General features: G+C 45.4%; 1 protein-coding gene and 1 long non-coding RNA gene across 2 annotated transcripts in view; both read right to left on the minus strand.

The window, feature by feature from the left end:
- The window catches only part of LOC112971388, a 33,895-nt gene extending 24,675 nt beyond the window's left edge, over positions 1–9,220 (minus strand). Inside the window, exons 1-2 of the long non-coding RNA XR_003255327.1 lie at positions 8,736–9,220; positions 8,468–8,593 (exon numbers count right to left, since the gene is read on the minus strand). This is a non-coding gene — a long non-coding RNA (uncharacterized LOC112971388). The remainder of the gene's footprint in view (positions 1–8,467; positions 8,594–8,735) is intronic.
- Positions 1–12,459, minus strand: part of LOC112971387 — a 118,199-nt gene that overhangs the window by 90,503 nt on the left and 15,237 nt on the right. Inside the window, exon 2 of the mRNA XM_026076773.1 lies at positions 9,363–9,420. Within this exon, the coding sequence (XP_025932558.1) occupies positions 9,363–9,420 (58 nt within the window). The remainder of the gene's footprint in view (positions 1–9,362; positions 9,421–12,459) is intronic.

The raw sequence follows: 12,459 nt of genomic DNA on the forward strand, positions 1-12,459 counted from the left end.
AGAGAAGGGGAGATAAGCTGATACAAGGGAGGTCAGCTGGTATCAAATCACATCACCCCTTTCCTCTTTCCTTTGGCTGCTTTTTAACATTCCCTCCTGAGTACATTTCCCTTTGGTTGTGGGAAACACATAATCCACCAGCCCTCTTAAAAAGCATGTTGCAGTGGCACAGCCTGAAATAGAAACCAGATTTCTGCCTCYCAGTCCCCTGCTCTACCCTCTGCAGATCAGACCTAGCCTTAATCCAAACAGAAGAGACAAGATTTTGCTGTCAGAGACAACCCCACCATAAACCAAGAGAGCACATGCATTACTCTAAACACCGCTGGTGGGGCTCCTTGGTCCCCCTTACTCCCTTCCCCTGAGAAATTCATCCCGAGTTTTAACATGAATGCCTGCTCAGCCACCGGGGAAATGCACTCTCAGCTCTGCATCTACACGCTCAGGGGTCAACAACCCTGAAAATGATGCCCCGACAGCAGCACGACAAATGGAGTACAGGGACTAGATTAAAACAGACTTTCAAACACAGTTCAATTTAAATAAATAACCCTATTTTTTGTTGCCTTTCACTAGCTTAAACTACATTTTGTCTTTGTTGTTAGTCTCTTTTTTTTATTATTTGTGGTTAGCAGGGGTAGCCTTCAGAGACTAACAGCAGAGAGGCACATGAGCTCACCGTCTCCTAGGCCACATCCCCACACTGGGTGACTGTGTCATTCCCATGGGTTGCCCCAGTGAAGGCCTGTTCATATCCATACCACAAGCTCCTGGGATGTTCATCAACTGCCTTACACTGTATATCAAAGGCCAAAGCATATCCTGCAGCCCTTTCACACCTACCCTTATCTCACACCCCATTTGCCTATTCCTCACATTCCTCCCAGAGTCGCAGAACACAGCAAACAGCCCTACTTTGGGAGTCCCTTCCCACCACTACCCTCCAGCACCCACGTCAGGCCTCACCAGCACCCTCCAGCAGTCTGACACTCCTGCAGCAGGACAGGCAGGACTAGGGAGAGAGACAGTGTTGAAGGTTTCACTGAGGGCTAGGCATGAGAAGAGACATAGCATACATCTGGGTGGCAGACACCTGTGCTCATCTCGGGGGCTACACCAGCCAGGCTTGAGTTACTGTCCAGTACAGCTGAGCTGCTGGAGGACCCTACTGCTGAGTTCACACCTGGCACATCTGAACAGTTCACTAGCATCCACTGGGAAGACCCACTGACCTCCTACATGAGATGAGCAATATCGGGCTGCTAATACAAGAATGTGAAAGGACAAGAAATTCATGCCCAGTGCTGTCAGGTGGCATACACTTGTGAGAGCTGCCAGCCAACCCAGACTAGAAGCAATTGGGCATCACCCACTAGATGCTGGACAAGACAGAACTTTTTTAGCTGGGAGGCACAGCAATTTGACATCAAATCCACCGTTGCCATAATAATGCCACTGCCAAACATTACCGTCACTATCAGAGATATCCAGAACAACACTAACGCAGCTAGTAAATATGACATTCCCGCACATAGTGCTGTCATATGTAGGACACACTTCTCCATCCAATATGACCAGAAAGAGCCCGAGATCACCACTGGTCTGCAGGATGTCATGCAGTACCACCCCAGGCTCCCACAGATCACCAGGGACAATGCACGAACACTTCCACCAACTATACAGCCACAAGGATTATGTCTGCAAGTTTCAGGACTCCTGTATCTACAGCTTGGGACAAACAGACATCTCCTTTCCACAGCATGACAACACACGTAATATTTACCTGTATCGTCACTGAAGATGTTTATCCTGTTTCCCAGGTATCTGCAGCCCTATGGGGATGACCTACAGGAACTGCAAGTGACCCTGCATTGTTGGGCCAGAAATGTAATCAGTGAACAGACATTTTCTGTAAAGTGCAAGACGACTCTGATGACAACATATAAAGCCTTTTCCTGCTGTCAAATAAAAGCAGAATAAATTGGCCACACAGAGAAACTACTGGCAAAGAGAAACACCAGAAATCCAGCCCCCACTTAACATCACTCAAGGGGACTGCCTGCTCCATCATAAGTCCAAGAACCAAGTAAAACCATTTACTTAAAGACTGGCAAACAGTATTCAGAATTCACAGCTGCAAAGTATTTTCACCCTTAGTCATTCTTTCCATTTTTTGTTTTTACTGGGACCTCTTTGACAGTCCCATGCCTAATTGCATTGATAGTACTCACCCCACTTTCACCCCATTTGCTGTTGCTGTATGAAGTCTCTGTGAAACAATTCATATTAAAGTACACACRGATATTTTCTCTAGGTTTAGTATCTCGGAAAATTTGGGGAAACAAGCACAGACTGTCTTCTGGCTTGGAGTCCACAGGCACTTCAGAATTACACTGCCTCATAGATACTGTGTCCACCCAGGCACATGAGGAGTATCCATTACCATGATCACCGTAACAACCCAGCCAACTCTACTCCCCCCAAAATAAAGTCCATTGATTTGAGCATCAAAATACCGTCCCATCACAAGAGCCCATGAATCCCAAATGTCCTGATGCCAACCCTTTTGCCTAGCAGCTCTTTGCTTCCCGACCCACAATGACTTGGTAAACTATCTTGGGCCAGAGATAGCTATTATCAAAACTGAGGGAAACTGTGGTCACTTTTCCTGGCCTGTTGCCCACAGATTAAAGTAGCTGACTGGATTTTCCAGTTTTAGGACTTTGGGTGCATACAAAATCAGCTGGCAGTCCAGCTTGTGCAGCCAGCTCCTAGGTGCTTGGAGGCAACGCAGGGAGATGTGTGGCCACTGTGGGATAGCAATGTCAGAGAAGCCCTTCTGCAGACAGTGACCATCAAACCATCAGGGCCTCGCTGGTTCTTCTAGCACTAGTACTTGTCTTCATGGTGCATTACTTCACCGACCAAGCCACAGATGCAGCGTAGGGTAATATTTTGCCCACTTAATTCCTTTCTGCTTGCTTCATCATGGTTTGGTGTAAATCATTATGGGCTCACTTTGCAGCAGCCAAATGGCCCTATAAATCCCAAAGGTGGCATGCTGCCGGCAGCCTGCCCTCTCCTACAGCTATGCAAGATCACAGCCTATGAAGTAGCTTCCTTGCCAAAAACTTCCTGCAAAACCTCCTACCAGAGGCAGTCCTGCATTTCCCACCCACGTTCAGGAGTTGACATCCCAATTTTTGAAGCTATCTCCCACCAGTTTCTCCATCTTAACTCAGTATTACTCACCAATCCACCCTGGAGGCCTGTCAGATGAAGTGGGCAGAGTCCTCCCCATGCAAGTTACAGGAGGCTTTAGCAAAGTTGTTGTGGAAATACACCCTGATCGTATGGAGAGGAGGACACAAGCTTGCTCCCAAGATGAGAAAGCACCAAGGATTAGAAGCTCCTGGTTGGGGTGGTCAAGCTGGACTGACCTCAAGAAGGTCAAATGAAAACTGTCTCTCTTGAAAGACAGTCTCACAGACACGCTGAATGGAGGCATGGCTTTGCTGAAGGGGCCTTGAGGATTACATCTGGGTAAGCTGTGGCTGCACCTGGGGAGGATGCTGCTAGGGAAGGCCACCCAGATTACCCAAGAAAGCCCTCTGTGGAACCCTGAATGCGTTAGACCCRGCCTTCCCCAAACTATTCCAGATGGGAGACATTCAGAAAGCACCGGAAGGGCTCAGCAGCCTCGATGCTATCAGCAGGCTGGGAATGTAACCTCAAGGGCACTGTATCAGGACTGCACAGATCCCATTGATCTCATCTCTTTTAACTCAGCTGAAAGCTAAAGTTTTCAAAAGCGATTCTCTTTAACCTCTGCGAAGGAGAGATCTCAGGGATTTGAGTGCCGATCGTCTTAACACTGCATTAGTGGGTGAAAGAACTTGTTTGAGATTCTGATCAGCAATGTACAGCTCAGAGGAGCAGGTCAGGAAATGTCAAAGACGCAACAACACCGAAGAAGACGGTTCTGTTTTTCAACGAGCTCTGCTGCTAAAAATGCGAGGGAGCAGTGGCTGTGAGGGAGGGAAAGGGTGTACAGTGGCAAGGAGGGAGGGAAAGAAAGCATTAGCCAGCACGACGAGCATCCTGAGTCACTCTGTCGGGGAAGTTAGGGCCGCTTTGCCAGGGAAAGGCTGACAGAGTAGGACAGACGCCTGGATCAGTTCCACAGCGTGAAAAACCCTCTTTGGAAACAAAAGCTTAGTGCAAACCCAGGCATGAGCAGAATACAAAACCCCACTAATGCGAGTCCTGGTTGCCCACCTCCCCGGCTACCAGGGCTGCTCCAGCCCATGCTGGGCATGCGGGGAACCGCAGTCCATGCCAGGAGTCGGAGCAAGCTGCAACGYCGGCTTGTGCAGCAGCCGCCAGATGAATCAGTGATGAGCAGCAGCATCCGCGCGCGAGGCGAAGTTATGCAGCGAAGCACGTGCACGCGGCGCTGCTCCCAGGCTAGCGCTCAACCCACATCTCCCACGGCCAGGACAAACTTGCATCAAGAGCAAGCGTGTGCCAGGAGTCGCATGGTCAGTGCACAGCCAAACCGCTGCCAGGAGCTGCCGGCTTCTGAAGTCACACTGCACCCGTTCCACTCTTCCCGCAAGCCTTGCTGGGGCTTGGAAATGCGGAAGCTGTGAACTTTTCTGAGTTGAAAATTTATAGATGGGAGAGGATCTTGTTTTGCTGACTCACAGATGTGATTTTTATAAAGCAGCAGTGAATTTGTTGAACTCTGCTTTTATTTTGCCCACATTTGTATAACCACTTTCTGCTGCTACAAGCCATCTATGCTATTCCTCATTTTTTCCTACAAAGCCTTCCACCTTTCAGTGAGCTTTTAATTAGAAATGGAAGAAACAATGGAAATTGGATTGTTCTTATATATAACCAAAGCACTATGCTACTTTGTAAACACGTCAAAATTAGCCTACTAGCAAACTTCAGTCATTTTTTAAATGACAAACTGAAAAGTGAATACAAAAACCTAAAAAGGGAAATAACTTCTTTTTTCCATCATCAGCTGAGCACCAATAAAGCACAAGATTTCATAGCCCCTTGAGAACTGGGGTAAAGTTGGGACCAGCAACAGGAAGAAATTGTATTTCTCTTAAATCTTGCAAACATTTTTCTTGCAGTGCTTTACTTTAGCTTTGAGGGTCTAAGGACCTAGGCAGAACAATGTTTGTAGGCAGAAATAAGATTTTTCATTAGATCTACTGGAATAGCTGGAAAAATCAGACAAGTTTCCAGGCGCTTCCTAACCAGTCTCTCCTGCAGTCACTAAGACAAGTCTATGAAAACCCCTCAAGCTGGTGGAGCACATGGGCYCTGCTTGGGTTTGCTTTCAGTACTTGTTTCCAGAAGCTTAAGGGCTTTTTACAGCTCACTTGAATGAGGGGCAATGATGAGATCTCCTCACTCTCACTGAAGCATCTACCCATCCCTCAAAGTCAGCCAGAATGATTCCGCTTGCTTTAGCTGCTTTTCTTTTTCCCAGGCACTTTCCTTTTCATTTGTCCGCATACCTATGTACGGCCAGAAGAGTGATTTAGAACACAAACGGACAAAAACACAAAACGAAAAGCAAAACCAAAAGAAGATCCCCTTTTGTGATGCATGGTATCCATTCCCTTTAGTCTCTTCTTGAGTCATACTCTCCCCAAAATCCGCAGAAGAGAAACTTTTATTGTTCCCAGTGCAGTGACCCTGTGTCATAGCTGCCGGAGAACAAACTAGACTCTGTGATATTTCATATGACATTGACGGAAACACCAGCTTAGCTCTAATTCCATAAACTTTATGGAGAGAAAGGGAGGAGGACAGTAACGCACAAAACGGAATACTTCTCTCAGGTACCACAAACTTCCCATTCTGTGAACTCAGCAGATATGAATGGAAATCACTGATGAAAAAAGGGACATTGGAGAACACAGAGCCCTCTTTCTGATCTTAATCACAGTTTAGTGGTGCATGGGAGTCCTACACAGACACACTGCAAGCATGGCTGAAGAAAAATAACACTCTGTGCTGTTAAAAAYGATATTATTTAACCTTTGAAAGTAAATGCAATAATTATGAAAGAGATGACAAGGCTGTTCTGGATATTCTAATTGAAAATTGCTGCCATCTTCCTAGCTCCTCTGGATACGTGGCTTCAATTAATCAGGATTCAACGATAAATGGTGCTGTGAGTAAGAATGGGTTTGGGATTGTTTGCTCTGAGCAGAAGACAGTCAGCAAAGAAATGAAAGAGGGGCTTTAAGGCAAGGATCAGGTCTATCTTGGTGCATAGACATCTCAGACACTTTTGGTACCACCAGAAAAATGAGCAACCCCCACAACGTTCAGAGCCACTAAAGCTGTGCTCCCAATCCAGCAGTGTGCCCCAGTGCCTTGACACATGATGAGCAGAGTTTAGCAGTGGGGAGGCGTTAAGATGCTTTAGCAATAAGCACTGCAGAAACCCCAGAAGACTACTGAATCCAGCACCTTTCTTTGAAACAACACAGGCAAAATCATCCAGCCATGATTTGAATCAGTAGCTGGTCCTGATACCTGAACTATTAACAACCCTGAGGGCTGCTTTAAAAAGAGAAACAAAATCACAAGATATGTCAGCAGATTTTCATTACAAGGAAGCTGAGGTCAACCATATTTCTAAATTAATTTTCTAGTAAATACTGGTTAGGCTTTAGGTAATTCTCTCTCCTTCATCCCCCCCTTTTTAATAAGTACAATTTACTAGAGTTGCATAAAAATGAGTAATACATTAGTTTCACTTAGAACCAACATGAAATGAGTCATATCTTTCCAGCACATGACCAGGCTATTATATCTCTCCCAAGTACAGTGCAGAAAGAAGCAGAAAGATGTTTTTGCCTATAAACAGACACTCTAAGTCATCTGAGTCTTTAAGTGACAATGAGCTCCCCTCCCGAAAAGGTCCATTTGAAGTGCACCTTTCCCTGTCATACCCACATCCCCGTGGCTTTGGCAAGCCCTGGGAAAGGGGCACGCACTTTGTTCCCACTCAGATAAACCATGTCGGTCTCTCTCTGGCTGACAAGGAAAAAAAAGTCTTTTTGACAATAGGGCCTGGGGGGAATAAACATGGTACCATTATTTATAGATCCAAGGCTCGATAGTGTGATCACTAGATGCTCCCTCCCCTTCAGGCTTTGTGTAACCAGTATTTATTCTGTCCTGTTCTTGGCTTTTCTACCCCTCTCATCTTTCTAGCTCTGTACATATTAGACAACCTCTCTTTAGAAAGGTGGCTGATTCTGGCTAGGACTATTAAGCAGAATGTTTTTGCAGATAACATGATTACATTGAAAATGCTATTCTCTCTTCCCCAGGCTCAGCTCTGCCCTTTGGTTTTATCCCTTATGTTAGAGCTACTGGAAACACGGTGGAGGCCAGAGGTCCCTGATCTTTTCATAAGTTAGGCTCTGTTTAAAAAAATATCCTGGTTTTCTCTTATAACAAAGAGAATATTTAAAATAGAAATTGCCACAATAATGAACTAGATATATATATATATATATTTTTTAATATAAGGTACTTACATTTTCTTCCTGAAACAGCTCCCAACCCCACACACTCATTCCTCCAGAGCAGGGTACAGGCCTTCTACCTTTCTGCCCTGCACCCCACTTTCCTCTCCTGTGTTCCTCCCTCAAGCCTGCTCAGTCTCAACCCACATCTCCCGCTTCTGGATAACACATGCCCAGAGCAGACAGATGTGAAGTGCAGGTGCTGCAAAGAGGATATTTCAGGCATCCACAGGGCAGCATGCGCTCTGCAGTGCTTACAGGAACTCAGCAGGGTTTGGGAGCTACTGCCTTCGCAGAAACAACACACCAGTTTGCTTCCATGCCAAAAATCACTGCCATACAAATAGGTAAGACATGGCTAATCAGCACTATCGTGCTCTGTAGTGGCAGCAATGTGTCTGCACAATCTCCGTCCAGTTACACTGAAATTAAGGTGGACTCACTGAATGTTTTTTTTCTTTGCTAAATTCACCTTTGACCAGCCCCAGGGCAAACTCACAAATATACTTAAATAGAAATCAGAGATAGGATTAATGTTCTTTAATAGTAAAAATCAAAACAGTTATTAACCTATTTAACACAGCCTGACAGGAACAAGTTATTGCATCCAAAAGCTCATCTTAAGGAAAAGCTCCTGTACTCATTTCACATGTCTTTTATATCTTCTTTGGTCTACTTCACATATGAATTCACTGAGCACGTTTTAAACACACAGGTGAGCACTCTAGGTGTCATTCTTACTGACTACTCAAACCACTGTCAGCAAACTTATACTGCCAGATATCCCTGCTAGAGTCTAATCTAACCTTGCTCTTCACAGCCAGCCAGAAACCAAACCATAACTAACTACAGAATACATCTTCGTTTTCCTTTCCAAAGAACAAGTAAGGACTCACCAACCACTCTGATCAGGAGACTCGGAGCATTTTAGCACACTCATGGTTCAGCTCGCTCATGTCAAGCAAACATCTTAGGCCAACACTGTTTCTGCTTGCATGTCCCCAAAGCTGAAGTCCTAAAACCTCAACAAATTTATAAAAGGGCAAATGGTATCTCATCTGTGTCAAGGCAGCAACAGCTCCCGACTCCATCAGACAGACATTGTGGGTTTTGGGGGGCAGGTTCCACTGCCCCACGAAGGGAGAAGAAAGCAGTGGTACTTACTTCAAACCACTTGCAGGGATCCAGTTGGAGCAAACAGCCACTGCCTTGTGGGGATGCAAGACTGCTGGTCCTGGCTGCGGGGCAACCTTCAGCTCCAGCTGGGACCTACAGAGCAGGCTGTCTCATACAAAGTTACAATCAGCAGCACCAGTTTAACAAAACCTGGAAGAATCTGCAATGTGGCAGCTACACCTCCTCTCGAGTATCTTTCACCAACAGGAAACCTCTAATGCAGGCAAGAGAAGAACAGCCCTGCAAGCTTATAAAGTTGGCTTTAGGCTGAGTGGTAGCTCATTAAAACATAGCAGTCACGCAGTGCAAAGCTCTGAGCTGGTGCAAAACCACTCTGATTCCTGTATCACCCAGTGAAGACCCAGGTARGCATCCTCACTCCACYTCTGCTTCACTCTATGAGAGTAGTTGGTGCCTTAGGAAATAAAAGCATTCCCCAAAGGAATACCCCCACAGTGTTTTGGAGAAATGGTAGACTCTACCTGTGACTAAGTTCTGCAGGCAAGAGGCAACTCCATGAACCATCCCACTATATCATGCACATGGTCCAAAGTCACCAAGAACCTGCTTCAAAACACTGCTGCATGCAAAACTCTTAATAGCGTAATTACTCACATGGAGCAAAACCAATCTCGTGAATGGAAGGCTCAGAGCAAAGCTGGGTCTCTGCTTCCTGTAAGAAAAAAAAAGAAAAAAAGAAAAAAAAGGCAATATTTTGACATAAAAACTCAAAACAAACAATAACAAAAATCCAAAAGCATGTAATTCTCACCCTCTCCAACAAACGAGACAGGCTTGGCAGGGAAAAGTGATCTCTTTACTAAACCAACTGATACAGCAGGAAGAGACAAAATACCTTTCATGCTCCCAAGCATGTTCTCAAGGTCAGGAATGGGAGTAGGAGATTTCTCAATCAAGCTYGAGTATTAATTTGTTAGTTGATCTCATATCATTGTATTCGTCATACTTACAAATCCATATGCAACTCTCAGTTCTCTTAAAGCAGTAACTGTTCTATTGATTCATGCATTTTATATCAACGCTAAATGTGTTGATATATACAATGACATTCATAGTAATGAATCACAATACTTATTACGTGCATGCATATACCTTACTTTGTCCCAGTAAGGATATTTCAGTGTCATAAGATGAACAGGAATTTTGTTTTAACTTTTTTTTCCCTTAATCTAAACTTATTTTTAAGATGAATAGGGAAAAAGAAAGAACAAAAACCTCCATCGTTTTGGGTCACAGGCAGGCACAGGGGAATCACTTCTCACATTTTTGGTTTGGTCAACAATATGAGAAGAAGTCATCAATTCTACACAAGAGAGTTATGTTCCAGATTTACACAAACGTGACCAAGATCAAAGGGCTGGTCAAAATTCACAAAAGTTGCTCTCCTGTCTTCACATCTGCAAAGCAGATCTCCATGACACTTCAACACACTCAGTTGCCACTCACTCCAGGGATGGAGCTACAAATAGGTGATTTGTAGTTCCTTTTCAGATCCTCTCTCCAGGGACTTTCTTTGTGCTGTTCAAAGTGGGAACTGGCAATACCGAAAATCCAGTTTTTCTTTTTTATATGTACTGTATATCACCCTTTTTCTCACTGCATGTGAGAACCAGTTTTAAATCCATTGGCTTYTTCCTTCCAGTTCCTCAGCCCTCAGGGCACACTGAGGTCATGTTTCCCATATTTTCTTTGAAATCACAAAACCTGCTAGCAGGGGGAAGAGGAGTGGATTTTAAGATATTCCAGAACTCAAGAGCTGGAGCTATAAGAAAGGACTGTGCATTGCAGCACTGATGATCAAATCATGAGTTGGCAAGATTGGGCTTTGATTCAAGTGAACCACAAAGTCACTTAGAACACTGACTTGCTCTCCTCCCTTTGTTTCAGATCAGCCCATCGTATTTCCTAACGTAAAATGACCCAGATCATTTCTGCTCTGAATCATCAACAAAGAAAAAAGARGGATGAAGATATCACACTCCACATCTTCATCCCACAGCATATTCCAGAAGGTGTCCAAGGGCACAATTTGACCGTAACTTCTCTCACTCTCCCATGACCTCTTACAAAACATCCCTCCCCATCCCCAAGTTCTCAAAGCAAAYCTGCTTCTTTGATACTTAAAGYGCGCGCACACACACACACACAAACCATGTGATGCCAAGATAAAAAGCATCCAACAACTCACAGAATTTCAGCTTACTTTGAGAAAAATGATACTTCAGACACAAATAGCAAGGGCTATTCACTGGATACAACTTGCCAAAGGTTATGGGGAAATCCACACGGAGGAGAACTCRGACTCTTCACCACTGTGCTGCTTCAGCAGACAAGTGGGGATCTTTGCCATGACACAGCGTGTTGTGGGTACCRAGGCCGCACCACAACCAAACTGTGCACTAGCACTCATCCAAGGGGGCTTCCTTCCCCTTCCCAAACCTCAGCAGCAGTCATCAGGCATGGCTGCACTGTGCAGCTATTCCCAGGCCTCTATCAAGACGATGCAYGCACACGCTGCAGAAAGCCTAACGCACACCTTAATGCAGCGTGACCACAATATCAGCTCAGGTTTGCGGCTGCTTCTTGCAGGAGCCAGTGCAGGAAGGAAGCTAATGAATGCCTACCTGGTCGGGAACATCTTTCCTCCTCTATTTTCAGTCATATGGACACACCACTTGAAGGGTCTAGCTAACAGTAGCCAGGACTGCATCCTCACTAGGAAGAGTGGAAACCCTCAGCGCTAGAAGTGCAGGCACAGCATCATTTCCAGCCATGGACCTCTTCATCTCCACCCTCTGCTGCCGTGGACACAGCCTTCAGCTCCTCCTCATCACCTAGCCTTCCTGTGGAAGGACCACAGTATTTCTGTGCATGACAGAGATGCAGCAGYGCTGGGAACCATCAAGCTGCAGATCATCACATGTGTTTCAGGCTCCGCTATGCCACAACAGCAATGCCTGAGCCATGTCTGGATAGCAGGTTTAGGCTCTCTTTGGTTGCAGAGTGTACCCAGAGAAAAAAGTACATCTTAAGCTTACGCCAAAGACCAGGGACCTGTGCTAGCTGTCAGACTCGCACTGATTACAGCTAAGGAGCAAGAGAAAAGGAGTATGTTACACTTCTTTTCTTTAGACAACACTTAAAAAATCCTGTATTTGACTACTGAAAACAAAAATTACATGGTTAACTGTTCACCTTGGCAGCGGTTTAAAAAGATACAAAATAGAGCCAGGGAAGCCCCAATTTATAGAACTGCAACCCGCTTCCCAGTAGGATAAGGAAGCAAACCTTGCCTGTACGCACTTGCTGTTCCACTCCCCAAATYTGTCATCTGTGCTGGCTTTACACCCAGGGGTATTTCTCCAAAATATCTCCAGGTGAGAAGGACTGTAATCACAGCCCTTTTTTGTACAAGCCAGAGGGCACTAAGGAGCAGCAGCCAAAGCCAAGGTCTGGCCCTTCTGTTTGCTCTTAGAAACAAGCATTAAGGCCACTGCTAGGAGAAACGCGAGGCCTGTCCCTCCTCAGGACACCCCCAGATAGTCRTTTCCAAATAGCGAAGTACACATGTATAAAGCCTTGGCGAATGGGACAGGCCTCCTCTGTCGCCGTAGGCTTCCCTCCACACAGCCTTAACCTGCTCGCTTCCAGCATTAGCTGCTTTACTGCATAATCACGCCTTTAGAAAAAG

Source organism: Apteryx rowi, unplaced genomic scaffold (assembly GCF_003343035.1).
Source record: "Apteryx rowi isolate R43461 unplaced genomic scaffold, aptRow1 scaffold_44, whole genome shotgun sequence".
Lineage (NCBI taxonomy): Eukaryota > Metazoa > Chordata > Aves > Apterygiformes > Apterygidae > Apteryx > Apteryx rowi.